This window comes from Hippopotamus amphibius, chromosome X, assembly GCF_030028045.1.
Source record: "Hippopotamus amphibius kiboko isolate mHipAmp2 chromosome X, mHipAmp2.hap2, whole genome shotgun sequence".
Lineage (NCBI taxonomy): Eukaryota > Metazoa > Chordata > Mammalia > Artiodactyla > Hippopotamidae > Hippopotamus > Hippopotamus amphibius.
Window position 1 is genome coordinate 48,135,034 of NC_080203.1, and position 27,598 is coordinate 48,162,631.

Sequence of the window (27,598 nt, forward strand, 5' to 3'; positions counted from 1 at the left end):
AGGGGAGGAGGGTTAGGGACAGGAAGGGGCAGAGAGAGAAACAGAAACAGAGAGTACAGGGTCGGGTCAGGCTAGCCCCTTTGGGTCTGGCTGTCAGACTGATTCCACTGCTGTCTCCTTCCCCTATTTTGGAGTTGGGATTTCCGGACTCATAATCCAAAGGCAGTAACAGTAAAACTTAACTGAAAGAAAGCAAGATTGATTTGTCTTGACTACGCAATAAAATGAACCAGAACAAAAGCTTCTCAATTTTTTAAGCTGGAGGAGCATTTATATGGGAGAGTCAGGCCCAGGTGGGAACTCTGCTTGAGAGGCAGTGGGCCTCCTCGTGTTATCACTCGAGCCTTTGACCCTCTGGCATGCCCTGGCTTGCTACATGAAGTGTTAGTGATAAAGACAAGGAAGGGCATTCATTTTGCCTGATGTGCAATCTTTGCCTTTGGAACCACAGACCCTGTCTGACCGGAGATTTCCCACATTAACTCATTGTATTTTGCCTTCTGCCCGTAACTTGCTTCCTGCCTTTCAGAGCTCCTGTATTTCCCTGGAGGGAAGGGGGAGAAGGGACCTTTGTGCTCTGAGTTTGATCATTTCCTCCATGTCCCATTCCACCCAGAATCTGCCTTTAAATTTTCCATTTTAAAAATGAGATTTCCACTAACCACCCAGTGGAACAGCTTCTCTGACTCACTACTACCCCGTAGGTCCTGGGGTCTCGATTTCCATCCCATTACTCTACTTGGGAGAGTGAGTTGTCTTGGGTCGAGAGCCTCTCTTTTCCCTCTTTCCTCCTGGGCACACTCTGAGTCTTCTGTCTGAGTGGGACTACAGAAGATGTATTCGGCTGTCTTTAAATGAAAAGTATAATAGAAAAAGAAGTAGAGGCAGTGTCGCATTGTGTTTAGGAACACTGACTGGAGCCAGGCTGCTGAGGTTTAAATCCTGACTCTGCCACTTTTGAGCTGTGTGATCTTAGACAAGTTGACTAACCTCCCTGTGCTTCCATCCCTGCATCTGTGAAGTGGGGCTTATAATAGGACCTACCTTATAGGGTTCTTGTGAAGATTTCAGTCAATTGAGAGTGTTTAGAAGAGCACCTGGCACATAGTGAGTGCTTGAGCACTTTAGCTCTGCCTCTCCACCTAGCCTGCTTCCTTCTCCCCTCTAATTTCCCACCAATGAACCCCTGGGTAAAGTGGAAGGTGAATGGCTGCTGAGTCGTAACCATGACACTGGGCTCCACGAGTGTAGAAAAGAAGCACGAATGCACGCTCGAGTGTGGCCAAGGCCAGAGCAGAGGGTCTCAGTGTGGCTCTGCTTCACAAGAGCTCACGTAGCTCACATTTCCTTTCAGGCCTGGCCCTTAAGGCTTGCCTTTGTGCTGCTGAAGCTCTCAGGTGCTCCGTGCTCATCTTTTCAAAGTGGGTATCTGAGTAAGTTCTTACGTGAGTGAGGCTGTGGCTTTTTTTCCCTTCTCCATGATTTAGTTTATAGTTGGTGGTTCCGAGGTTTCCTAGATCATGAGCTGGGGGCTTCTCTGAGGAAGGGGCAGCATCGGCTCCCTTTTTGCTATGAGAACCGGAGGCTCAGTAAGGAGAGACTGTTGCCCACCAGCTAGTTGGAAGGGCAGGAGAAAGCATCCTGCTCTGGCCTGATTTTTCTTCCCAAGCTCCCTCCCACTGCAGCAGTTTGCTAACTCTTAGGTGAAGTGATGGTTAACAGCACACTTTTATCCCAATACCCTAAAAAGGGAAAGGACAAACAAGTTCAAGAATGTTTTGGAGCTTCCCACACCTCCAATCACAGTTAACCTGTAAGAAAGATCCAGCCACACTTGCTGGTGTCTTGGTTGTCTGTTGTGATGGTGCTGCCCTCTGCTGTCACCTCAGGGTAGAGGAACCATTTAAAACACAGACAGTGAATGAATTTAGAATTTACTTATCTGGAAGACTTTGGAGAGCTGTGCAGAAGCCCAGGTTAGGAAAGTGAGACCTTCTATCCACAACCTGCTGCCCAGGGCCCGTCCTCAGCCCCTCCCTAGCTTCTTATGCTCCTCCAGTGCTACCTAAAGCAGAGACTTGCTTAGGGAAACTATTACACAGCCCTAAAAAGGTGCCTGCAAATATCCCAGGATCAGGGAACCTCACCCACCTCAGAGTCTTGTCCTTAGAGCTGTGGAAAAGCATTTTCTCCTTTTATTAGGCCCCATTTTTGGCTGACTGTGGGACCTTTTCCCTTGACCTCAACCATGACTTGGCTCAAGTTCACTCGCATATGTCCCTTTGCTCCCGGCGCTGGGTCAGCTCCTCATTGCTCAGTAGATAGTCATCAATGAACGTGAAGATTTCCTCAGGAGTGACAGGTTCCATGTAGCGTTCCCGGTCAATTCCCTGCTTGTCAATCAACACCATGTTGAAATAGGAGCGAGTGAGGCGCTGAAATTGCCTAGACAGAGGAGCCCAGGGAGGTGTGAGACCTTTGTCTTGGCGTCATCCCACCAGGCTCTACTACCCTCTGACCTTTCACAGCTCCACTGATGGACTAATTTTTTCCCCACCCAATCCCTTGGCCCCATCCCCTCCGCTACCTATCTCAAGCCCCTTTGTTTTTCTCTGCTCAGACCCGAGTCTTGCTGCCTCTACGTGTCGAGCTCTGTTAAGCTGTCCCTTCCTCACCCCGGTTGGAACAGCTTTTATATTACCAAGCTGTGCTTGCCTCATAGGCCCCCTTAAGCAGGGCTATCACATATAGCCATGTGGGCTGCATGGAATAACTCCAGGGAGCAGCAGTCACATGCACTATGCTGTGACTAGTGTTTCCTAGAGCTGGGCTGGGCATAGCCTGCACAACCAAACATGGCAGCCCTGAGGTTGATCAATATCACCTGGTCCACCTTGAGGTTGAGCAATATCACCAAGTCTGCAGTTTCCTTCCTCTGCGTGTTTCCCAGTCTCTCCTCTACCTGGGACTGAATCTTTCTGTCCCTACTGAGATTGAGCCCTGGGGGCAGGTATTGTTTATAGGACAGAGAGCAGTGATGTCTTTATTGGCTCTGAGTGTATGTGGAGGCATTGGAAGGGTGATAGTAGATAGATAATGAGAAAAGTCAACTTCTACCATCTGTTCCCTGTGGTCTCCTCTCCCCCAGGGGCAGAGGGGTGTGATTCAGATTTCAGTGCCTGAAATGCCTTTTGCTCCTTTGGAGACTGAAGGCAAAGGGATAAGGTCATAAGGTAACAGGATCAGAGGCTCATCTGAGTCATGTTTGGGTCTGTGTCTCAGCCCTGGCTGTGCTTCAGAGTCACCAGAGGTGCCTCATGAAAGGGCAGAACTGAGGTGGTTTGGGGTGGTCATCTGTATTTTAAGCACTGCCCAACCTTCAATTTAATTCTGATGCCCCGCCACTCTCTGATCTCACCTAATGCATCCAAACAGTTCAAACACAAGGAATTCCCCAAGAGAGTAGTGTCTGCTGACTGTCCCACAACCTTCCTGGCCAATGTCTTGCCTAGGGTTTCCGCCCACCCCTTCCCTGTGGCCTCCCAGCCTGGACCTGAGCTCCTCGATGATGTTGGCTGACAGCTGTTGCTCCCGGATGCGTCCCACTTCCTGAGGTGGCTGCCCCACCAGCTCAATGATGGTCACATGTCGCAGGTCCAATCCGCAGGTGGATTGCTGGGAAGGGAGAGAAGAAGGTTTTCTGGAATAGGCTGTCAGACTCAAACATAAGGCTACTTAGCTGATTCCTCCTGGGACCAAGTCGAGGCAGTGTGGGAAAGGAGGGGCTTCTTCCCGAACCATCACACCAGGGGGTCTACGACCTCTTCCCTCTGTCATTCCTGAAGCACTTGCCCTAACAGTGTTTCCTTTATTCTAATGAAGTGTGGACGTTGGTTACACTATGTGGGGTAGAAAAGAGAAATGTAATTGATAAACTGCAGGAACATCATCTCTCCTTGCTTAGTTTTGCATAGGTTTTTTAAATACATAGGTCTTTTTAAAATTGAGATATTAATTGACATATAACATTATATTAGTTTCAGGTGTACAACATAGTGATTTGATATTTGTCTATATTGCAAAATGATCACCACAATAAGTCTAGTTAACCTTCATCACCACACAGTCACATATTTTTTCTTGCAATGAGAACTTTTAAGATCTACTTTCTCAGCAATTTTCAAATATACAATATAACTATAGTCACCGTGCTGTACGTCACATCCCCACGACTTATGTATTTTATAACTGGAAGCTACATAAGTTCTTAATGGATAGCTATTGTGATAGGATAATAATGACTATTGTTCACTGAACACACATACCTAATGCTTTGTGGGAATAATTGCATTTAATTTTCACAACACCCCTAACAAGGTAGGTGGTATCATTCTTATTTTGTAGAGGAGAAAGTAACTTGCCCACATTTGTGTGACAATAAGATGATGCGTCAAAATTCAAAATGAGGGCTGAGGCTGCCTGTGCAAATGTGTGCTCCTTACCACTAGGCTACGTGGCCATGGCCTTCTCTCCGTCTCCAGAATTTCTCCAAAATAGTGCCAGTGCTCTTTCCGTTACCCTTTCTTGCCTTCCTCGCACTAGGCAGGACACCCTGTAACCCTCCCCAGGCTCGTTGTCCTGCCTCGTCCAGCAGGGGCACCTCTTAGCCAGTTACCTGGGGTAAGGTTTAAAGCAGCAGTGAGCACCGCCTGGTGCCCCACCCCTTGTTTAATCTTTGGGCTACTCCTCTAGACCTGGCCCTCAAAGTCATAGTCCTCCCTGGTTCGTTCCTGTTCTGGTTCTTGCTTTCTGTTCAAGCTGAGGTATTGCCTTTGTCTGCCTTTTTTTGGATCCCTGGAGGAATTAGGTCCCTTTTGGTCTAGATACCCAGGGTCATTCTTTTGATACAGCTGCTTTCATCATGAGCCTCTGAATATTAACTTGGCAACTTGTAAGATTCAACCTTTAGAAACCCCCTAAATAGCTTCTTCTTTTACCTGAGTATCCAGCCCCTTTCAGCTTATCAGAGCTGGTTCTCCAAGTCTTGAATTCTCTTCAAGAACCTTGTCTATTCTTTATTTTTATTATTATATTATCTTTCTCTTTTTATTGAGGTGTAGTTGATTTACAACATTATATAAGTTTCAGGTGTACAACATAGTGATACAATAGTGATAGAAGCTGGTCTATTCTTTTTATAAGTCCTAATGGTCAGATCTATTCTGTCCTTTCCACTTATCCTTCCCACACAAGTGGGTTTAACTAGATATCTGGTAGACTGTTAAAAATCATCACGCAACTCCCTCATTTTACTTCGCAACATCACAACACTTTTCCTTCTCGTCTGCTATTAGCAGTGGTTAACAGCACAGATCCTGGAGTCGGACTGCTTGGATTCAATCCCAGTTCGGCCACTTACTAGCTAGTGATTTTTGGCAAATCATTTAACCTCACTATGCCTTAGTTACCTTACCTAAAACGTGGGGATAGTAATGGTACCTATTTCATAAGGGTTGTTGTGAGAATTAAATGAAAATGTGTAAAGCACATACTTGTATACCTGACCCTTATATAGCACTTACTAAGTGTTTGTTAGTGCTATTATTCCTTGAAAACATAAACATAATTAATTCCCGACATTTACATTTGATCATACGTCTTACAAGCCTCTCCAGAGTGCTTTGCCACATTGCCTTCTCATCCTTCAGCAAGCCTCCTGCAACCCACCATTCCAGTGACCTCACTGCCTTTTCAGTTAAAACATAGCAGTTTTTAAAATGTGCTAAATTTGTCTACAGTAAAACTGATCAAATGTTGTCCACAGAGTCTGAGGAAGTAGCGTTTGTGCTGCAGAAAGAGCAAGTCTTTGATTGAGAAGAGGTAAGAGAGTAACAGAGTTGGGTAGGGGGGATGCAAAGGAGCTAAGCCCTGATTAGGGGAGTGGCTCTCACCTGTAGCATAGAGATCTGCATTTTATAATATCGGTTGGAGGGATCAGGAGCTGAGATGATGAGGAGTCGCCGTTTCTCATAGAACTGATCCAGAAGGCCAGCAGCCGAGTTGACATTGACATTAATCTTCATAGCTAGGGCAAAAGCACATGGCCAGTCAGAGTATGGCCTGCTCCTTCATCCCAGCCTGGATAACAACATCCTGAGGAGTTCCAAGCTTTTGGGTTAACCTTTTTTGGTTGTTTCTCTCTTTCCTTGGGGGAAATCCTGAAAGAACACTTGGAGATTTTAAACCCTTTTTCTTGGAGGTAGAGTATGCTAAGGGGAAATACTGGCCCTGAAACATCTCACAACCCCCTATTCCCACGTGAGACACATTGCTATTGGCCCCTGAGCCATAGACCCTGGGAGCTCCCGCAAAGTAGCCCCGATCAATATGTCCACTCGCCCCATTTACTAGTTTCACTCACGAGCACAGATAGGTGGTGATCCTGACCACTGGCGGGTGGACTGGCAGACCCGGGAGGGGGTCCCTTGGCGCTCATACCCTCCATCACAGTGGTATTCACAGGTGGCACCATAATTGTCCCCCGCTGAGGTGCAGGTGAGGTAGCCATGCTGTGGTGGTTTCAGAGTTGGGCACCGTCTCACTATTAGGGAGGAGTTCAAGTTAGGGGCTATGGTATCTCTTTTAGGGAAAAAAAAAAGGCTAAGAGGGTGCCCATCCTGGGTTTTCTAGATCAGCAGCCCCAGAATAATCAGAATGAATGACTTCTCTGTTTCCAACGGCCAGAGCTAGAGCCAGAATTTTCCTTCCTTATGGAATGAAATCTGAAATGTTAGACAAAGGTGTTCATAAAATGTGCAAGCACAGGTGAGTGTACCTATTGTCATCAAAAGACTATCAATCTGTAAAAATTGGCCATTTTTGTTTTCAGACTTTGGGGACACCCCGCATAAAGATGACCACCTTAAAAATTACTTTTAATATCAAAAAGAAATTAGAGGAGACTTAAACATCCATCAGTGGGAGAAGTGTTAAGCAAAGGATGCTATACTCTTAGAAGTAGATTATTATACTGTCATTAAAATACTTCTGAAGAAACTTTAGAGAACATGAGAAAATTACTTGTGTTATAATGAAAAGTGAAAAAGGGTGACCTAAGATTGAATATGCAGTATGATCTCAATTATATATTTTTTAAAGTATGTGTGAATAAGACTGGAAGGAAAATACCAGAAGATTAACAATTGCCTCTGGATGATAGAGTAATAGGTTTTTTCCCCCTTTGTATATTTCTTTGCTTCCCATATGTTCAACAATGAGTATGAATTCATTTTATGGTGAAAACAAAACAAAACAAAACAAAAAGCAAGAATCGAGCAGCCAACACCACCAATTTCAGCAGAGGAGAAAGATGGAGAATGAAGGCTGATTAGCTTTAATCATTAATTTGAAGGCCAATAAAAGAAATGGAAAAGAGTATCTGTGGATTTTATGTAGATTTAGGAGAATGAGAAAGTCTTGTTGGGGAGCAAAGTTTCTGAAACATGTGTATGTACATGTCATGCAGGCTTCCTGAATGACCTGTTTAGTGAACTAGTTTTTCCCCTCTCCCAACATACACGCAGTGTCTGTCTCAGGCGTAGGAGAGGGTTGTGATGAGCATCTAGAGGGTAAGGGACGAGCAGGAATAATAAGCAATGCAGAAATGGAAAACTTCTTTCTAACCTTGTACTTTTACAATGAACTTGCAGCTGGCCCGGTTGTAGGCTCTGTCGTAGGCAGTGTAACGAATCACGTGCTCTCCTTCGGGAAAGTGAGAGCCAGGCTCAGGTCCCCGAAGTGTCACCCTGCATGGGACAAGGTGAGAGAGCCACTGAGGAAAGTGACTCGTAGAACTGGGCCCTGGGGCACATTATCACTGTACCCTCAGCCTGTGCGGTTCAGTGTGGGCAGCCTGAATGCCTAGGAGAAGCTGGTGGGAGGCATAGGAGGCATCCATTACTCACCTGGTGATGGTACCATCAGCGGAATCTTTCACCAGGGGTGGGTCCCAGTATACTCGAGCAGTCAGTTTCTCTGGCTCTGCCATCTTCTCACGGGAGTGGGGACAACGGATCTTGGGGGGATCTATGTCTGCCAAGGTCAGAAATCAAGTGTTGACTCGTGGGTCCCCTGCCTTCCCTGGAGGGAACCCACAGAAGCAATACCACACTACTGGGTAGGTAAAAGATGCATTCTCAGTTCAAGATGCTCAACGAAACTGGGGAGGCCCAGTGCCAAGGGAAGTGATCGATTTGTTAAGCCTGTGCCCAGGGTGCCACCCTTGCAGTGAGCAGGAGTGTGTTCTGTGGTAGACACAATGCCAGGCTGGCTTTTTGCAGCAGGACAACTGGGAGCGACCAGCATTTACCTACACATACAGGTTCGCCTCCACTCCATCGCCCATCTTCCATGCAGATTCGGCTGCGGTCACCTTCCAGGTGGTAGCCACTGGAACAGCTGTAGTCACAGCGAGAGTCAAGAAGCACCCCATTTGTGCATGTGTAGGTGCCACTCGTGATGAATGGCAAGGCGTGGCATCTCATCTCTAAGAGAGAATCAAGTGGCAAGCTCAGTGGCCTGTGGGGCTATGTGGAGGTGATGCCTGGGCATCTAGCACAGGGAGAACCATATTGGAAACAGCAGAAAATGCAGAAAACCTACGTCAAACTGCTCTGACATTTTTGTGCCTGGTTGCCTCTTTTTCCTAATTTCCTTCTTATTTTGATATTAGGAATACAGTACTGCTCTTGGTAGGTGGGGCAGGGAGGTGGTCTCAAAGAAGTAAATTACTCATCCAAGTGCATGGATTTGAGAAGCGCACCTGAGTTTGGATCTCAGCTCCACAGCTTAGTAGCTCTGTGACTTGAGCAAGTTACCTCATCACTCCAAGCCTCAGTGTTTTCATCACTAAAATGTGTATACCAAGAAGTAGGATTGTTGTACCAATTAAAGAGACAACGCCTATAAACCTCTGGCTTTATTTAGGGCCTCAGCAGTTGATAGTTTTCCTTTCTTGTTCCTCAAATGCTAGACGCCCTTGAACAAATTCAAGGCTCTTTTTTGAGTATAATGTTGGTACTACCACAAGCACTCCTCAGCTGAGGCTCACTTATATCAGGCTAGCCCGCTGTGCCAATAACAATACAAGTCAGGCCAGTGCCTGGAGAGCCAGCTTTGGTGGCATTTGCTTAAAGACGAGTTCATGTGCCAGAAGCGGAGACAGCTCCCATGAATTGATTGTGAGCCTATGCTTGCCAAAGTCTAATTTGAAATACCTGATACCTGAAAGAAGTAGGTCAGACATATCTTCCTTTAGGTTGTCTAAGTTCTAACCCTCCATAACGTCAGTTATTGGAACTTTGAATAAAGATTCTATAAGCTATGTTTTTTTTGCTTCTTGGTCAAACCAGACTTATAGATGATTGCCTTTTATTTTTTCCAGTCTCCTTTACGTAAAGACCTAGGCAAAAGTGACCTCCCTGAAATCAGGGCCAAGAAAAAAAGTTTGTCTTTTCCGCTGAATTTGTTTTCTTAGTATTATATGACAGTGAAAATGATAGATCCAAAGTGTTTGCCCTTGTGTCTCTTATGAGGAAGGACACAACCAGATTCAGTGTTTAAATATAGTAAGTAACTCATTCTAGGCACCTGGAAATTTGTACATCTCCATTCTTTTAACTGGTTTTATGTTCATCTGTAGACTTAATTTTGTAAGGCCAATTCAAATTCATTTTGGAAATGATTGGGTCTAAGTCCTAAAACAAATGAATTACAGTCACTTAGAGAGGTGTGGTGACTTCCCTCTTTCTGACTATCAAGCTTCTCCTGTCCTCCACAGCATCTTCTCCAACCAACCCCGTTTCTCTCTGATTGCTCAGCATTCTGCATCCCCTTACACTCCATTCACGCACACATATTTGTGTTTCCATCCCATTAGTCTATAAGCAGCCTGGTAATTGAGGAACTGGCTCCTGAAGTGACCAATACAGGGCCCGGCACAGATGGGTGTTCTACAATGGCATTCAGTGATAGACATAGGGACAGACAAAGCTCAGCTGAGAAAATGGGGTAGGCTGGAGGGCTTGAATAAGAGGTAGGGATGTGGGAACTGAGGGGGACATGATATGAAATGTATGTATTAGCATCCCCACATTCTAGCCTTAGGAATTCTTGACTTTTAGAAGAAAATGAAGACTAGTGGGTGTCTTATAGCCTCACTGCCAAGGCCTTCTAAGGCCTTAGGTCAGGAAGTATAGCAGTTTATCACAAGTGGGAATGAGTCTGAGACCACATATGCTCAGAGCTCCAGATGAAGGCCCAAGTCCACATCAGGCCCCAGGCGTGAGCCTTCCATGCACTCCTGGGCCTCCTGAGCCAGAAGGGCTGGTTGCTACTTAAATGCCCCCATTGCTTGAGCAATAACCGCAGGGAGAGAAACTGAGCTAGAATGTTAGGATGGGAAAAGGCCCTGTTGGGAGCCTGTGGAAAATTCTCGATTTGCACTTGACAGAGGGCAGAGTAACACCTCTAGGCATATACCCCGAGTGGCTGGCTGGGTGGCTGGCCTCTCTCACGTGCACATGTCAGCATACATACACACACCACTTACGCCTGCAGTAGGCAGTTCCAGACCAACGGCGGCTTGGCAGGCATTGCACCGACCTCCGTCCAATCAGTCGAAAGCCCCGGTCACAGGAGAGCTCACAACGAGTGCCCAGGCTGCTGTGATAATTTCCTCCTCTTGGTGAGTAGCATGTGGCTTCTCCATCCTGGATATTTAATGTATAACACCATCGGGGGACTGTAGCAATAGAAGAAAAGTAAGCTAGAAGTACAGTAATCAAGACAGAGTGATATTGGTGAAAGGACAGGCACACATAGATCAATGGAACAGAATAGAGAACCCAGAAACAGACTCACACAAATATGCCGAAATGATTTTTGACAAATGATGCTGGAGCAATTCAACTTCCACAGGCAAAAAAAAAGAGCAAAGAGCCTCGATCTGAGTGTCTCATACCATAAACAAAGATTAACTCAAAATGGCTCATGGACGTCAATAAAAAAAGTAAAATTATAAAACTTTTAGAAAAAAATAGGAGAAAAATCTTTAGGGTTTAGGGCTAGGCAGAGAGGTCTTAGACATGATACCAACAGCACAATTCATAAGAGAAAAAAATTAAGAAACAACCTTATCAAAATTAAAAACTTTTGTTCTGTGGAAACACTGTTGATAGATGAAAGACAAACCACAAACTGGGGGAAAATATTTGCAAACCATCTATCAGACAAATGACTAGTATCTAGACTATATAAAGAAAAACTCAACAGTAAAACAAGCAAACAATCCAGCTAGAATATGAGCTTAAGATATGAACAGACATGTCACTGAAGAGGATACAGTGATGGCAAATAAGCACATGAAAAGATGCTTGGCATCATTAGTCATTAGAGAAGTGCAAATTAAAACTACAAAAAGATACCATTATATACCCATTGGGATCACTAAACAGAAAAAAAAAAACTGGCAATACTAAGTGTTGGTGAAGATGGAGAGAAACTAGAACTCTCATACATCGTTAGGGGAAATACAAAATGATGCAGCTACTTTGGGAAATTATTTGGTAGTTTCTTAGAAAGGTAAATACACCCTTGCCAGGTGACTCTGCAGTCCCACTTTAGGTATTTACCCAAGTGAAATAAAAACCCGTGTTCACACAAAATCCTGTACACAAATGTTTAAAGTATCTCTATTCATAATTGTCAAAAGCTGGAACCAGCTCAAATGTCCTTCCAAGGGTGAACATTTAAACTAACTGTGGTTTATCCATACAAAAGAAGGCAGTGTTGATACATGCAACAACTTGGACGAATCTCCAATGCACTTTGTGCAATGAAAGAAGCCAGAATCAAAAGGCTGCAGACTATAGGATTCCATGTATGTGACATTCTGGATAAGGCAGAAATATTGGGATAGATCAGTGGTTACCAGAGATCAGGGGTAGAGGCGGGGATAACCTCAAAGGGGCAGCCCTGGGCAAATTTTTGGTACTGTGGTACTGGTGACCTCACTCTATGCATTTGTCAAAACTTATAGAACTGTACACCAAGAAGAGTGAATTTTACAGTGTGTACATTTACACTAATTGTTAAAAATAACAAGGATGTGGGGCTTCCCTGGTAGCTTGGTGGTTAAGAATCTGCCTGCCAATGGAGGGGTCACGGGTTTGAGCCCTGGTCCAGGAAGATCCCACATGTGGTGGAGCAACTAAGCCTGTAGGCCACAACTACTGAGCGCACGCACCGCAAGTACTGAAGCCCGCGTGCCTAGACCCCATGCTCTGCAACAAGAGAAGCCTGCGCACCACAATGAAGAGAAAGCCCCTGCTCTCCGCAACTAGAGAAAGCCCATGCACAGCAATAAAATAAATAAGTGGGACCTAATGCAACTTCAAAGCTTCTGTACAGCAAAGGAAACTATAAGCAAGATGAAAAGACAACCCTCAGAATGGGAGAAAATATTTGCAAATGAATCAACAGACAAAGGATTAATCTCCAAAATATATAAACAGTTCATCCAGCTCAATATCAAAAAAACAAGCAACCCAATCAATAAATGGGCAGAAGACCTAAATAGGCATTTCTCCAAAGAAGACTTACGGATGGGCAAGAGGCACATGAAAAGCTGCTCAACATCACTAATTATTAGAGAAATGCAAATCAAAACGACAATGAGGTATCACCTCACACCGGTTAGAATGGGCATCATCAGAAAATCCACAAACAGTAAATGCTGGAGAGGGTGTGGAGAAAAGGGAACTGTCTTGCACTGTTGGTGGGAATGTAAATTGATACAGCCACTGTGGAGAACAGTATGGAGGTTCCTTGCAAAACTAAAAATAGAGTTACCATATGACCCAGTAATCCCACTGCTGGGCATATACCCAGAGAAAACCATAATTCAAAAAGACACATGCACTCCAATGTTCATTGCAGCACTATTTACAATAGCCAGGACATGGAAGCAATCTAAATGTCCATCACCAGATGAATGGATAAAGAAGATGTGGTACATATACACAATGGAATATTACTCAGCTGTAAAAAGCAATGAAACTGGGACATTTCTAGAGACATGGATGGACTTGGAGACTGTCATACAGAGTGAAGTGAGTCAGAAAGAGAAAAACAAATACCATATATTAACACATATATGCGGACTTTGGAAGGTGGTACAAATCAACCGGTTTGCAAGGCAGAAATAGAGACACAGATGTAGAGAACAAACATATGGACACCTAGTGGGGAAAGCGGGGAGGGTTGGGGGGGAATTAACTGGGAGATTGGGATACCAAATTGTACACTCTAAATATATGCAGTTTATTGTATGTTAACTGTATCTCAATAAAAGTTCTAAAAAAAAAAGACCCAATGCAGCCAATAAATAAAATAAATAAATAAAAATTAAAAAAAATAACAAGGATGTAAGCTAGAGAGAGGAAGGGAATGCCATATCACAGTAGGCTGCTGCTTAGGAATGAAAGTCTGATCCCAGTTCAATACTGAGCACAAAAGGTAATAGGGCTGTTAAATCATAAACGCATCATAAAGATGTCTCGTCGGCTACGCAAAATAAATGACTCTTCAGTGGGTTCAGATTTTAAAGGGGAACATATAAACAAGCAGAGGGCCACCTGCCCAAGGATGCATACACAGGATGACACAGATTTCTCAGCCTGGGGTTGGGAAAGCTAAAACCCCATGTGAGCTCATTCAGTTCCCAAATCCTAAGAGACAAAAAAAGGGGGGCTTTGAATAGAAGCTCATCAGGAGCTAAAGGAACAAAGAAAGGCTAGAGCCTCTGTTTGAGGGCAGCTGCAGAATGAAGACAGCTGACAGTGAGAAAACTAGCCTCTAAGTCACAACAGGCTTGTGGCGTCCAGCATTAGTTTCGAGCCTGCGGCTGTGACACACAGCTGCCGTCTGGAGACACTATCTCCAAATGACAGAAAGTCTCTAACACATATCATCAAGACTTTACATTCGAGGCTGGGACCTCAACAATCACTCTCGTCCTATTTTTCACCTATATTGTGTCAAGGAAAATACACATAAAGTTGGAATGGATAGAACAAGCAAGCAATAGTAAAGGGAAATATAACCCTCAGGATAAATGCTCAGACAGTAATAAAGGGTCTAGCTATTGTAAGTAAGTTCAAATTTGCTGGCCTCGAGGAATACTGGCATAAAGAGAACATGTTAGATTTGTGGTTACCAGAGGCAGGGGGTGGGGGGAGGGGGAATTGGATGAAGGTGGTCAAAAGGCACAAACTCCTAGTTATAAGATAAATAAGTACCAGGGATGTAATGTACAACATGATAAATATAATTAACACTGCTGCATGTTATGTATGAGAGTTGTTAAGAGAGTAAATCCTGAGTCCTCATCACAAGGAAAACATTTTTCTCCATTTCTTTAATGCTGCAACTGTATGAGATGATGGATGTTCACTACACTTATTGTGATAATCATTTCATGATGTATGTAAGTCAAATCATTATGCTGTACACTTTAAACTTATACAGTGATGTATGTCAATCACATCTCAATAAAACTGGAAGAAAAAAAATAGACTTAAACCACAAGGCATGGCAGTTTACCAAAAGAAGAAAACAACATGTTGGAAGGCTGGAAAGAGCAAAAACACTATCCCAATTTTCTTTTTTCCCCAGATTTATTGAGGTATAATCGACACATAAAATCGTATATATTTAAGGTGAACCATGTGATGTTTTGTTTGTTTTTTTAATTAATTAATTTATTTAATTGGCTGTGTTGGGTCTTTTTTGCTGTGTGCAGGCTTTCTTTTAGTTGCGGTGAGTGGGCGCTACTCTTCGTTGTGGTGCGTGGGCTCCTCATTGCCGTGGCTTCTCTTGTTGCGGAGTACGGGCTCTAGGTGCATGGGCTTCAGTAGCTGCAGCATGTGGGCTCAATAGTTGTGGCTCACGGGCTTAGTTGTTCCACGGCATGTGGGATCTTCCTGGAGCAGGGATCGAACCTGTGTCCCCTGCGTTGGCAGGCAGATTCTTAACCACTGCGCCACCTAGGAAGCCCCAATGTGATGTTTTAATGCATGTATACATTGTAAAATGATTACTGCAGTTAAGTTCATTAACAATCCATCACCTCACATAGTTATTTTTTTTGTAGGGAGAACACTTAAGATGTACTCTCTTAGTAAATTTCAAGTATGCAACATAGAATTATTAACTGCAGTCACCATGCTGTACATTAGAGCCCCAGAAGGAAAGAGAAGGCAGCCTCTGGGAACTATAGCCTGGTGAGACTGACAGCACTCATAGCAAAGTGTTCTAGAATAGTTAAACATAGGCTTATGAGCAGTTAGGAAGAGAAGTGGTGATCTCCAAGTGACCTCAAGAACAAGTAATTCAAGACTGACCTTATTTCCTTTTCGGATATGATCACCAGACTGGCAGAGCAGGGGAAATGGTGGGTACATTATGTGGAAGTAAGTGAGGCATGTGACAATGCCTTTCATGCCTTTGATGTGGATGAGATGAAGAAATACAGGAGAGGTGGCAATACAGTTATGGAGAGTCACAACCGGCTGAACAAATGTACCCAAAGAGTATTGATGGGAAACTGAAATTAAGAACGTGGTAGGAAAAGTGTTAGGCATTATGGAGTAGCTACGGTGTGCTAAGCATCATGCTTTATATTTTCGTTTTCCCATCCATCATCTCATATAGTTCTCCCAACAGCTCTGTAAGGTACAATATGTAGGTGTTTATCCCTATTTTGCAGATGAGGAAGTAACTTGCCCAGGACCCCTCAGCAAGTAAGGGGCAGCGCTGGGATTTGAACCCGAGTTTTGTCTGGCTCTAAAACCCATTTTTTTTTCTAACTACAATATCTGTCATTGCAGCATGTTAGGTTGCTATTTTGAAGTATACATTTACATTTTTGAATAGGTAATATAACCACATGGTTCAAGACCCCCAAAGTATAAAAAGTTATACAGTAAAATTCCCCCTCCCACCCCTGCTCCCACAACTACCCCCACTAAGTCCCCCCATCAGGAATCACTGTTAATAGTTTCTTTACACATATAAAGTGAATCTTATTTTCCCCTCCTCTTTATCACATAGAGTAGCATATTATGTCTACTGTCTCCACCAATGCTTTTTAAAATAAACTTAACAATGTTAAGTTTAGAGGTCTTCCCCTATCATTTCAGAGCAAGCGTGAAAAGTATTTAAATGAAATAACGTTTATAAAATACATAGCACAGTGGCTGGCACACAATACGTGTTTGTCCAGGGTCAAAATTGCTGGAAAGCAGAAGAGCTGGAATTTGAATTCAGGCCTGTGGCCTCTGCGATTCACCTCTTTCTAGAGATTATAAAGAAAACGATGTGCTGACAACAGGACTGAAAGTGCCTTCTTTGTGATTATCTTCAGATAATGCACGCAGGGTTACCAGCTTGCCCAGAGCTGTAGCAATCTGGGAGCAAGTTGTGGCCCAGAGGATTGGGAATACCTCAGAGAAGTGTTTCTGACTTCAAGCTAGGAGTCAGTTTAAGGGAATGAAAGTTTAAGATTAATAAAAATGGTACCAAAGTACCTGTGCAGTTTGCTCTAAAATAATGATCTGCTTTTTATTGGTTAACTCTTGTTTCTTTTTTAACCATCTTTGTAGAAAAAAACACAATGGGTGACAATTTTGATAAAAGAGATAGAACAAGCATGGCTTTGAAGTCAGACAGATCTGGGCTTAAATTCCTGCTCTGCCCACCCCTGAGCTCTGTGACTCTCTAAATTGAACTTCCCTGAGCTCAGTTTCCTGATCTGTAATGTGGGGATAATAAACCAGTTTCATAGGACTGTTTTGAGAATCAAATGAAAGTGCATGTGTAAAATATATCTAACTCTGGAATGAGAATGAAATTCCCTGAATCAGTGTCTGTGTTTGAGCCACTGGCTCATCTTGTCTCAAGCAACAACACAATGCTGCCATCCAAAGATGCCATCCCCAAATTACAGAAAGTCTCTTAAGCACTACAGTTGCAGAGCTGAGGTTACACAAGACCTTACAAAGAATGCTGGGACCTCAGGTTGTACTCTCCTGGCCATCCCTCCCCGCTCAATGTAGATAATCTTACTGAATTAGTTTTATGCCCTGAGACTAAGTCCCAAAGATAGCCATGAGACACTTGATCCCAAGGCCAAAGGCCACCATGTGGCTTATATTTTTTTAAATGGCTTTATACACATTTAAAAATAACCAATGAGGCAGATTAATATTAATCGCAGGGCTTTTGGACCCCCTTGAAAGTACCTTCTGTATCTGTTGCTTTTTCCTATATAATTCTCCCATTTACAGTCTCCTACAATCTGGCTTCTGCTCCCAGAATGCCAACCAGCCAGTAAACATTTCTTGAGCATCTACTTTTGACATAGCTCTATGGGGTGTCATACGTGGCTCCTTCTGTTAAATAGGTAACTATTTTGTTGAGGGTAATAAAAAGTAAACCAAAGAGGCAGTATATAATGAATGCCAAATGAGAGGTCCAGGCAATAAACATTTATTTCAGAAGAGGTATACAGTAGGTACTCGACAAATAGTCATTGGATAAATGAATGAAAGAATGAATGGATGAGGGAGAGCTCAGTGTGGGCCAAAGCAGTCAGGGAACAGAGCAGAGCTCTACTAATCTGGCTACTCAGAGATTTTGTGTGGGAAGAAGGGGTAATGAGTTGTCAGGCTGGACAGACCAAATTCTGTTAGAAATGATCACAGTGGGCCACTAAGTTTGGGGAAGAGAGAAACAGGAGTCAGAAAATCCAGTTATGAGGCAACTGTCATTATCCATGTGCAAGGTAATAAAGGTTTTAATCCCATGGATTAATAAAGAAATGACAATTCTTGGTGAAGACTGGTGAGAGCTGATGAGGAAAAGGGGGCTATTAAAGGTGATGGGGGCTATTAAAAGTGCCATTAAGGTATTTTTAAGAGAATGAAAGCACCATTATCAAAAGTAGGAAGGTCAGATGTCGAGCCTTTTTCAGGGAAGATGAAAGAATTTAGTTTTAGATGTCTCCAAATGGAAGTGTCCAGCAGCAATTGGAGATGTAGTCCAGGAGCTCAGGAGACAGGTCAGGGTCACTCAAAGTTCAGATTCATGCCTCACTCTCCTTCTTGTCACCACTAGAGAACCCATATCCTTTCTTAGCTTCAGCTATGACCCAAATAGTGAAATGTCATGGAGCCCAAGGAAGGGGAGCAGGGTGAGAAGACAGGGATGTGTTCACTGTTGCTGAGAGATGGGGGAGGTTGAGCTCAGGAAGGGCCCATATGACTTGGGCTTTGGGAGAGAATTGTGATCGATCTTCAAGGGATGTCGTTTCAGCATGGAGATCTGTGGGTGAATGGGAAAGAGATTGTAGGGAGTTGGAGAGTTGCCAGTTACTGGGACAGAGAGGCAGTGGGTCTGGACCATTTGGCAGTGAGAAGATAGGTAGAAGGTAGCTAGACAGAAGCAAAGAGGAGCCCCAAACTCCAATCATTTTTCTATTGAAACTGTTTTCTCAAAGGTCACTCAAAGGTCACCATTTACCTTCTTTTTGCCAAATATATTGTTTGTAATACCATCAATTTGTTTCTTTCCAATATTTGACATAGTAGATCTCTTATCCCTTCACCTTCCTTAAAATGCTCTTCTCCTGTAGTTTCTGTAATATGAGATGCTACCCCGATCTCCTCCTACATGGCTGACCATCAATGATCTCCTTTTTCCTTGTTGGTTCCCCTTCTTCTGCTCACATCTGTAGATGTCTTCTAAAGCTCTGACCTTGGACCTCTGCTCCCTCAGACAGCTCATCCATCTAAGCTAACGACTCGACTCACGAAGCTCCATCTTTCTACTCCCCACTGCCTATAGGGTACAAACAGCTTTTCTTCTCTAACCTTGTCTCTCTGAGAGGAGTCTTACTGTTCAGACTGGATGCTCTCAGAGAGTCGTTTTTTTTCTTAACCTCTTGGTACATCAAATCTGTACTAGGTGTTGTCATCTCTTTCTTTGAAACATCTCTGGGGTTCATCCTTGCTTTCCATTTCTTTTCCACTAGCCTCAATCATCTCTAAACAACATCACTGTTACTGATTCCTGCAGAATCTCCCTGGCCCAGGCTCTACTCCTCCCGAACTCCTACTTTCTGTTCACAGTAATGAGGTTGATAATGTGAAATTACTATTTACTATCTCACTCCCCTGTGCAAAAACATATGATGACTCCTTGTAACTTCTAGCACTACAGCTAAACTCTTTGGCATGGCTTGCAAAGCACAGAAACGAAGAATCTTAGAAATGGAAGGGATGTTAGATATTGCATGGTCTAACTTTCCTTCTAACGCAGGAATCTCTATTCAGCATTTTTCACAGATAGTCCTCCTGCCTCTCCTTAGAAGGGTCCCTAGATCATGGAGCGTTTCCTAATTTGGTCTCACTCTTTATATTCAACAACTTTATTTCCTACTAATCCCTCCACATCCGATCTCCTTCAGTCAAGCTGGATTCTTCCTAGCTCCTTCCTCTTACACGTTTGTTCTTACCTCTATATCTGTGGCCATCTGCTTTGCTGAATGCCCTCCTGTCCCCTTTCCGGTTTTCAAATCTACCCATCATTTAAGGCCTAATCTAAACTTCATCTTTCACGACCTCTCCCCTGACTTCTTTTTCTTTACTCCTATTGCATTACTCGCCCTACACCTGCTAACTTTATTGCCATCTCACCCATATCCCCCAGCAGAATGTAAGCTTCTTGAGGGGGACGAAACCCTATCTTAGATTTTATATCACTCAAGGCTTTCCTTACACAGGGTTGGGCACACAGTAGGTACTTAGTCAATACTTAATGATAGATGGGCAACCTTAATGCTAGAGAGGAGAGATCACACAGCAAATTAGTAACCAAATTCATGGCTGGAAACCACAGCCTCTGATTCTCTGAGCTGCAGCTTTAGCACAAGTGAGCCAAGCTGAGTGAGAATGCTTCAGGCAGGGCCTGGGCCTTAGGCCAGAAAAGGCCCTTCCTGAGCCTGAGAAGCAGTGAGCATTACCTCGGTAGTCTAGGGCAGGGGCCTGTGGGACCTCTTCAGCATATACTTCATTGTAGCTTTCATCTGGGTAGTAGCCTGAACCTAGAATGAAGAAAATATCAAGATGACATATTGATTTCTTATGCAAGTCCTTCCCAACCTTTTCCCCTTTCCAACCTGGCCCCTTTCTGAGGACATGGCACTCCATGGGTGGGGGGCTACATGGCTATTTAATGGGGAAAATCCTGCCTTGTGAAGCAGCAGAACTATTGTCGGCAAACCTCCACACCTCAGGTGCACATGAGGGTGAGCTCATGATGGGGGAGAGGTGGGCAGCTAACTGGTAGCACTAGAAGCCTCCATTCAAAAGAAAAAAATCAAACTTCTTGACCATCCACCAATCCTGCCCATCTGGACTAGAAATGTTCCATTTCCTTGATGCAACACATGGGTCTTGGTGAGACATTGATGACCGAGCTCTGAGGATGGACTGTTGTCCCAGGTAGGGGGAGAAAACAGAGCCTGAGCAAGGGTCTTTCCACTCGTGATGGGCCTTCTCACGGTCCTCAGAGGGAAACAATTCCTTAAGCTCCCACCAGCCCACAGGGCACCAGCGTTTTGCCACCTGGTTGCGAGGGCTAGGGGTGGCATGCCAAGGCAAAGTGGGAGGGCTCAAAAGGCGAGGGGGCATGAGAAGAGTTTCACTTCCTGAGCAGTTTGTCTTGCTTTGGAGAAATATCCAGTTCTTCTAATCAACAGAAGCCTTCGTAGGGAGCTGCTGAGCTAGAGAACATTCCAAATCCACCCCCATCTCGTTAAGTGGCCCAGTCCCCGGTGGAGGCCGGTCTGTGGCTGTCTGGGAGACTAAACAGTGTGTTCCACCAGACGGCAGGAAATGGGTCATGAATGCAAACTAATTGGAATACAACTTGGTCTTTTCCGGAGCAAAGTTTGCGGAAGCTCTCTTTCAAGCCTCCCTGAGCCCTAAAGCACACGCAGGAACAGAGCAGCCAGCCTTGCTGGAGTCAGAAGACAATTCTCCATTTCCAGGAGAGGGTGTGCTTCCAGGACAGGGCTGGGTTTTAGTGCCGAAGCCCTATGGCCTGTGTAAACACTCCGACCACAAGCTCGCCTGCCTCCTCTCTGGGCAGAGGCACAGGGCCCCCTGCACTAAAGGGTGGAGCAGAGGGTAGATGATGAGGCTTCTCCATTCCCCACAGGCCCAGACAGGGGGTGGGGGGTGTTGGGAAACCAGTCCAACTTGATGAACAAGGGAATGAATCAAATTGAAAGTTTGCCTTATGAAGTCATGTCCTCGTTGGTTTGCCCTCATTCCAGAGGAAAGAGTTCATTTTTTCTCCTTCCCTTTATTTTCTTCTGGTTTCCCATTTCGGTTCTTCTCCTAGCTTTTCTTTATTTCTCCTTCGGGTTGCTCTCCCTTGCTCCCTCTTTTCCCACCTGGGAGGTTTCATTGTGCGGGGGGAGGGGAAGCAGAATTCTTGTCAGCTGTTTCAGTTTAGTATCAAAGCCTTACAGCGCCTGTAAACAGGAGGCCAGATGTGTGTGACTCTCTAAAGGATTTGGTGCCTGTGCTCTTGTTCCAGAGCTTGCTTGTGAAGAAATGCCCAGCAGGGACCAAGCCTGTTTACCAGAAGAGCAGACAGGAGTGTCCAAGGCCTGCGGCTGGATAACAAGAACCACAGTAACAACAACGACTGCTAACATCACTCAACACCTACTCTGGGTTCAGCCTGTTACATACGTCAACTCATTAGATCACCCTGACATCTCAGTGAGGTAGACACCCGTATTGCTTTCATATACAGATGAGGTAACAGGCTCAAAAGAATTCAAGGTGCAGCCCAAGATCTCCCAGCTAGTAAGGAGCAGAGTGGGCATTCCAGCCCAGGGCGGTTTGATCCCCTCGATACCAAACTCAGACACTTCACTAAAGATGACGGTAGGGGAGAGCTTTGGACAACATCCAACAAAAATGAAAATCCAAAATCTTTCTTGCAATTCAACTTTTTTTTTTCTCTATGTGTGTGTGGGATCAAAGGCCACCAAGCATTTCACATCATTCCAGAATTACAGGGGCTGCAGGAAAGCTGAGGGGAATACTCAGTCAGATAATCACAGTCTTCACCAGGGTGCAGAGGTTACTGGCCCAGTGCCAGTTCTGCTCTGTGACAAGAATAAGTTAGGATCACCTTACCACTTTAACCTTTCCATTTCCCCTCTTTGCCTGTCTTTGGGTATATTTTTGGCAAATATTAAGATACTGAGATGAGATATATGAAAGCAGAGGGCCCCCCTTCCCACCTTACTCTATCTGCTGGTCCCACTTCACCCCTGGTGGGGAGAGGTTTGGGCAGCATTCCTTGGTTCCTTTATGCTGATCAGTGGTTACTGTGTGGTCTGTTAGTGGGTTCCTCCAACTTCCATAGTACAATCAGACCCTCTAAGCACTACCCTTCACAAAGATGTGGTTGGAATTGTAACTGATAGTTGATGACTATTTTAAGATCCACACTAATACTTGGATTATGATAAGAAATACTGTCTGACTTCCTGAACTGCACAGCTATGCCAATATGCACTTTTAACCCATTGTTGGCTTGATTTATATTCTTAACCCTTCCCACCCCCTGCTGATTATTCCTGGATCCTTTTTCTGATTAGCCCCGAATCCACACTTGGCTACTTTCCTTGTACTATTCCCATTGGAGGACAGGGCTATAGCCATGAACAAAACAGTGATGAATGCATAGAGAGTGGTCACTAAATATCTACTGAATGAAGAAATGAACAGATGAACAGAGCAAGCTCAGCCAACTGAGCTATTGATGTAGGGGAGGATTATTGGGAACTTTCCAAATTTCTCTTATCATGTAGCCTCCTAAGAAAAGAGAAGGGCAGAATGAGTGGGTTTGCAGGGCTGTCAGAAACCTCACCAGCCTGGGCTCCTGAGAAGGAATGATGAGTGTGGTGATTCTTGTGGCAAGTGGGGAGTAGCCACCTTTACAAACAGCCCTTTGAGAGCTTCAAATGAACCCAAGTCTTTTAAAAAACTGTATTGTCCTCTGAAGACTCCAGTAGCTCAGTCTTCCACCCTGGAAAAGGTAAAGGCCTTTGTGCGCCATGAGGTTTCTTATAGTTATTCAAAATCAGGCTTGAGCCATCTAACCTCCACTCCATAGTCTCGTGGTCTTTGGCCGGATTTTGGTCTCAATACTTGAACTGAAGCTAGGGGGAGGTTGGGAAGGATGGCTGTACATATTATCTCCTGGGGACTTGGAGCTCCTTTAACCCCAAACAGTGGGCACTCTGCCAAGGGCTTGACTTGAATTTCTTCATCTCAGTGTCAGCCCTTATGCTTCACCCCCTACAAAGCCAGGTTAAGCCAAAGAGGGGAAGAAGTTCGCATATTTGTTTGAAAGCTTGATGCAGCTGTTCCAAACAGAGCTACTGCCAGAGGCCTCCACCAGGAGCTAAGGGCATGTGGAAAATTTTAGCTACAATGACTGCAGCTGTGATGGAAGCAGTTTGTTATTTACTCATCTCTGGATGTTTTTCTAACTCCATTAGTTGGGCCTGTCTCCTTCCCCCACTCCTCCCCCCCCCCCCACCCCGGGAAGGCAGACACTGCAAGCCACAGAATATTCTTAGCACTTGGAATGCCAGCTGGGCCCCATCAAAAACCCCTGTCTAGCACCTCATTATCCTTCCTTCATTCCAGTCTGTTCTCTTGAGCTCCCTATGTCTCCCCAGGGATAAAGGATGAAACATTCAGGGATCTAGAAACCCCCATTCCTTCTAAAGTAAGAAACAAGCCAGAAGAAACTGAGGGATTCCTGTTTAAGAGAATGTGGCCTGAATTGTCATGAACAATCTTTAGCAGAAAAGGGCTATAAAAATATCATCCTATAAATAAGGTCTGGGAGGAGAGAGAGAGAGAGAGAGAGAAAGTGGAGAAGCAGGTAAAGATAATGGACTCAAAAGCCATGTTGACCAACCTCATTTTTTAATATTTATTTATATTTATTATATTTATGAAGTATAGTTGATGTATAATCTTCTATAAATTACAGGTGTACAATATAGTGATTCACAATTTTTAAAGATTATACTCCATTTATAGTTATTATAAAAAAATTTGCTGCATCCCACGTGTTGTAAATAAGCTACAAGGATATATTGACCAACCAACCTCATTTTTAATGCTGGTGCAGCCTGTTTTCAAAAATGTCTTATTAGCTTGGCTCAAAAGCCTCCCTCAGTAGCCTGTTGCAATGTTTAACCATCTTTGTTGTTGAGGATAGTTCTTCTCTGTATCTAATTTGAGTGTCTCCTATTGCAGTCTAACCCTTTCCTTCTCTAAGACTTGGTCTAAGCCCTGCCCTTCCTGGAAATAATGGGCAACAGCTCCTAGAACTTACCTGCATACCATGTTGGCATCACTGCTGGAGTGAGGAAGAGCAGCAGAGAGAGCGCTCCTCTTTGAGTTAGTTGAACAGCCATCCTTGAAAGGGGAGAAGGGGGTGTGGGGGGTTAGGGAGACAAGAATAGAGATATGTGGCCAGAAGCACCAGGGAAAAGGAGGATGACTTTCAGAAATCAGCCATCAATGAACTTCCAAAAGTGAGAGGGAGCAGAAATGCAGGATCTGCGAGGAAAAAGAGAGATTTTTAAATTAATGAATGCCTGTTATATCGTCCCCCTTGTAAGGATCTTCCACTTTATAGGATAACAAGACTCTGTTAATTTTGGTCTTTTCTTTCCAGGAGGAAGGGGACATAAAGCAACCAATTCTCAATTGACCCTGGTGATATCTGATGCCAATATTCCATGGCCCAAGTTACAGAGGGGGACACTGAGGTATTAAGACCACGAAAGGGCCAACATGAAGTCATATAAAACCATGAGGGAACCCTGCAGTCTAAAGGCTCCAGTTGGTGGTTTCATCCACTTAACTAGTACCTCCTAACCATGAATCTGGGAAAGGGTTAGCACATGTGGACTAAGAGCTTGAATTCTGGAGTTACAGAGATCTGGATGTGTATCCAATTCTGTCCCTATTAGCTATGGGGCTTTGGACAAATTTCTTACCTTCTGTGAGCCTCAGTTTCCTCATCTATAAAATGGGAATAATAATTGTATCTACCTTATAGAATAGACTATTGCCTGGCCCATAGGGAAGCAGTCTATGCATGTTAGATACTATTATTACCAACTCCATCTTGAACAGGACTGGATGTCTCCTTTCTCCAGTCTCTCAGGCAGTGACTATACCCTGGCTCTGTTCTAAGCTTTGGGTTTTGAGGCTTAGTGGTTTAGTAGTGGCTTCTGGCTTTCAAGTGCAGGCTAACCTTCTAGTTTTACCCTGCTGAGCCAGCAGGAAGTCAGTGAGGTTGGAAAGAACCTACTGAGGTACGTGGGGAGAGGATAAGCAAGCTCCCACTGCCTTCTCACTTTCCATCCTGTCCTCACTCTAATGGGATGAGAGTTGTGTGGTTCCCAGTAGGCAAATACTTCATAAATGACAGTATTAATACTTGCTGCCCATTGGTATAAACTGCCCGCTGGACTTCTCAGCAAGCACTCACAGTCTTTCAATGAAATGCCATGCTCAGGGGAGGAGTCAGTCCCAGAAATGGGAGAACAAAAAGAGGGCAGATTCTGGCCAGCATCCCCAAGGGACGTGAGAAGTCCAAGAATGGCAAAAATGCATCTTCCAATTCATTGCTCCCTGGCTTCAGATTTGGTCTAGAGAGTGGCAAGGAAGCAGGATAGAGAAGAAGTGAGAGCAAGCAGGGGAGGCAAGGAAAGTGGAAAGATGGGGGAAGGAAGCTTAGTAAGCAAAGATAATCTGCCAGAGCTGAAGGCAAGAGATAAAAGCAGAAAGAGGGAACGAAAGGATGAGACAGAGGAGATTAAACAGAGATTCTGGAAAATGAACAGCTAGATGCCTTAATCATCGACCCCTCTCCCACATGCAGCTTCCATTCAGTTCCTTGGTTTGGGAGCAGGGGCTTTCCTTTGCAGATCTAGTGCTCTGGGTCTGTGACCCCTTCCCTGCCCACCTTCTCCCCAATCTCAGACTGAAAACTTGACTCACCACCGGGGTCAGCCATCCTTCTGCTGCGGGCCGGGAAGGTAGTGGGAACCTGTGTCTGCAGCCAGGTCACGGCTCAAATTGAAAGGAGCATATGGTCCAGTTTCATAAAAGAACTTCTTCCTCTCCCCACCCCACCCCCGAGCCATGTTGCCCAAGTCCTGGGTCTCGTTACCCTCCCCGGGTTGCGAAATGGGGTAGCATGGAACGGAGGGATGAAGCAGCAGATCTTACCTGTTGTTTTTTGTGTTCTCCCTCACTCCTTCTCTGCCTCTTTCTCCTTCCTCTCTGCTCCTCTCATCAGTCGGAAAAACTTCTACTTTTTAACGTTCCTAGAACGAGCGGCTCCTGCTCTGTCTGGGCCTCTGGGATTCTGTTAACACTGCCCAGATGTTAGGACATCAGCATGTGCCAAAAGTTTCCTTAAAGCTATATTATCCCCAAAGCTATAGCTGTTCCTCCCACAGAAAAGGGTTTTAGAGAAGTGGGGGGAGAAAGAATGCAAGGATGAGAGGAGCTCAGTCCGCCTGCTGCAGAGCAGAGGAAAGTGTGAATGGCTCTGGCCCCAAGCCTGCAAGTATAGTAATGACTAACAGGCTGGCTAAAGGGCCTCCAGATATGTGGCGCACTGAGAACGCTTTTTTTTTAATGACTCAGCATGACATCAGGATTGAATGAAAAGGAATTCCACAAACTCCTAGGAGAGGGGAAGAATGGAGCTGGTTTTGACGTTCCCTGGAGATTTCCCCTGGAATTCCTTAGGACTCCCCATCTCTGAGTTGCCTTGCCAGTCCTATGCACAGGGTCAGATCCACTTTGAAACCCTCTCTGATGACCTAATTCCTATGGACCTCAGTTTCTGATAAGATTATGTTGTTGACAAAAAATACCATGTGCTTCTAGCCTGCAGAATCAAAACTGATTTCCTGTGGTAAGAGTGGAGAGAAAGCATGATTAGAGAGGCTTTAGGGGGAGGTTGTTTAAGTGAATTGAGATGCTCTATCTGTGCATGGCAAGGTTATAGCCATTGCTAAGCTGTTTCCCAGTGATATCTTATGGAGGGCTGTGTTTCTCTTCACTAAGCAAGCTTTCTTCATTTTAGTATCTGATAATGAGACTGTTCTACCACAGTGCAGCACAGCTCCTGATACTTTCCCTCCCCTTAGAGTTATATTTCCATCTTTGAAAATGCAGTGGTCCTGGAAGAAATTTCTTTTAGTTGCTGTAGAAAGGATTTCTTCCTTGTGTGTGTAAGCATATTGGTAACTCCTCAGTTATGAGGGGAAGAATTGTGCTTACAATAATAAAAAGTTCGGTAGCAAGCTCATTCCATTTCCCGTCCACCAATCAGAAATATGTAATGA

At 44.4% G+C, this 27,598-nt stretch overlaps 1 protein-coding gene across 4 annotated transcripts; it reads right to left on the reverse strand.

Annotated features, from left to right (window-relative positions):
* Positions 1-1,916: 1,916 nt before the first annotated feature.
* On the reverse strand, positions 1,917-26,820 carry SRPX2 (sushi repeat containing protein X-linked 2). 4 transcript variants are annotated; one of them, XM_057718129.1, is made up of 11 exons: positions 26,469-26,820; positions 24,559-24,785; positions 20,141-20,221; positions 10,610-10,801; positions 8,369-8,545; positions 7,965-8,091; positions 7,684-7,805; positions 6,422-6,601; positions 5,952-6,085; positions 3,554-3,675; positions 1,917-2,445 (listed from the first exon to the last, which is right to left on the reverse strand). In XM_057718129.1, exons 2-11 carry the CDS (start codon positions 24,638-24,640, stop codon positions 2,265-2,267), a joined length of 1,398 nt encoding a protein of 465 aa, XP_057574112.1. In that variant the 5' UTR covers positions 24,641-24,785; positions 26,469-26,820; the 3' UTR covers positions 1,917-2,264. The 4 variants fall into 4 exon arrangements, with proteins under 4 accessions (XP_057574112.1, XP_057574111.1, XP_057574110.1 ...); XM_057718128.1 differs by having other exon boundaries at positions 24,559-24,641; positions 26,469-26,770; XM_057718127.1 differs by lacking the exon at positions 26,469-26,820 and adding an exon at positions 26,238-26,365.
* Between the last annotated feature and the right edge of the window lie 778 nt (positions 26,821-27,598).

Bases quoted from the DNA above. Each gene is read 5' to 3' on its own strand.
- SRPX2 (XM_057718129.1), bottom strand. From the start codon at position 24,640: ATGGCTGTTCAACTAACTCAAAGAGGAGCGCTCTCTCTGCTGCTCTTC. The intron at 6,602-7,683 runs GTTAGAAAGAAG...CCTCCCTAATAG, and splicing joins GTTCATTGTAAAAGTACAAG to TGAGACGGTGCCCAACTCTG. The intron at 3,676-5,951 runs GTGAGAGCCACT...CTCCCTTCCCAG, and splicing joins TGCAGATCTCTATGCTACAG to CAATCCACCTGCGGATTGGA.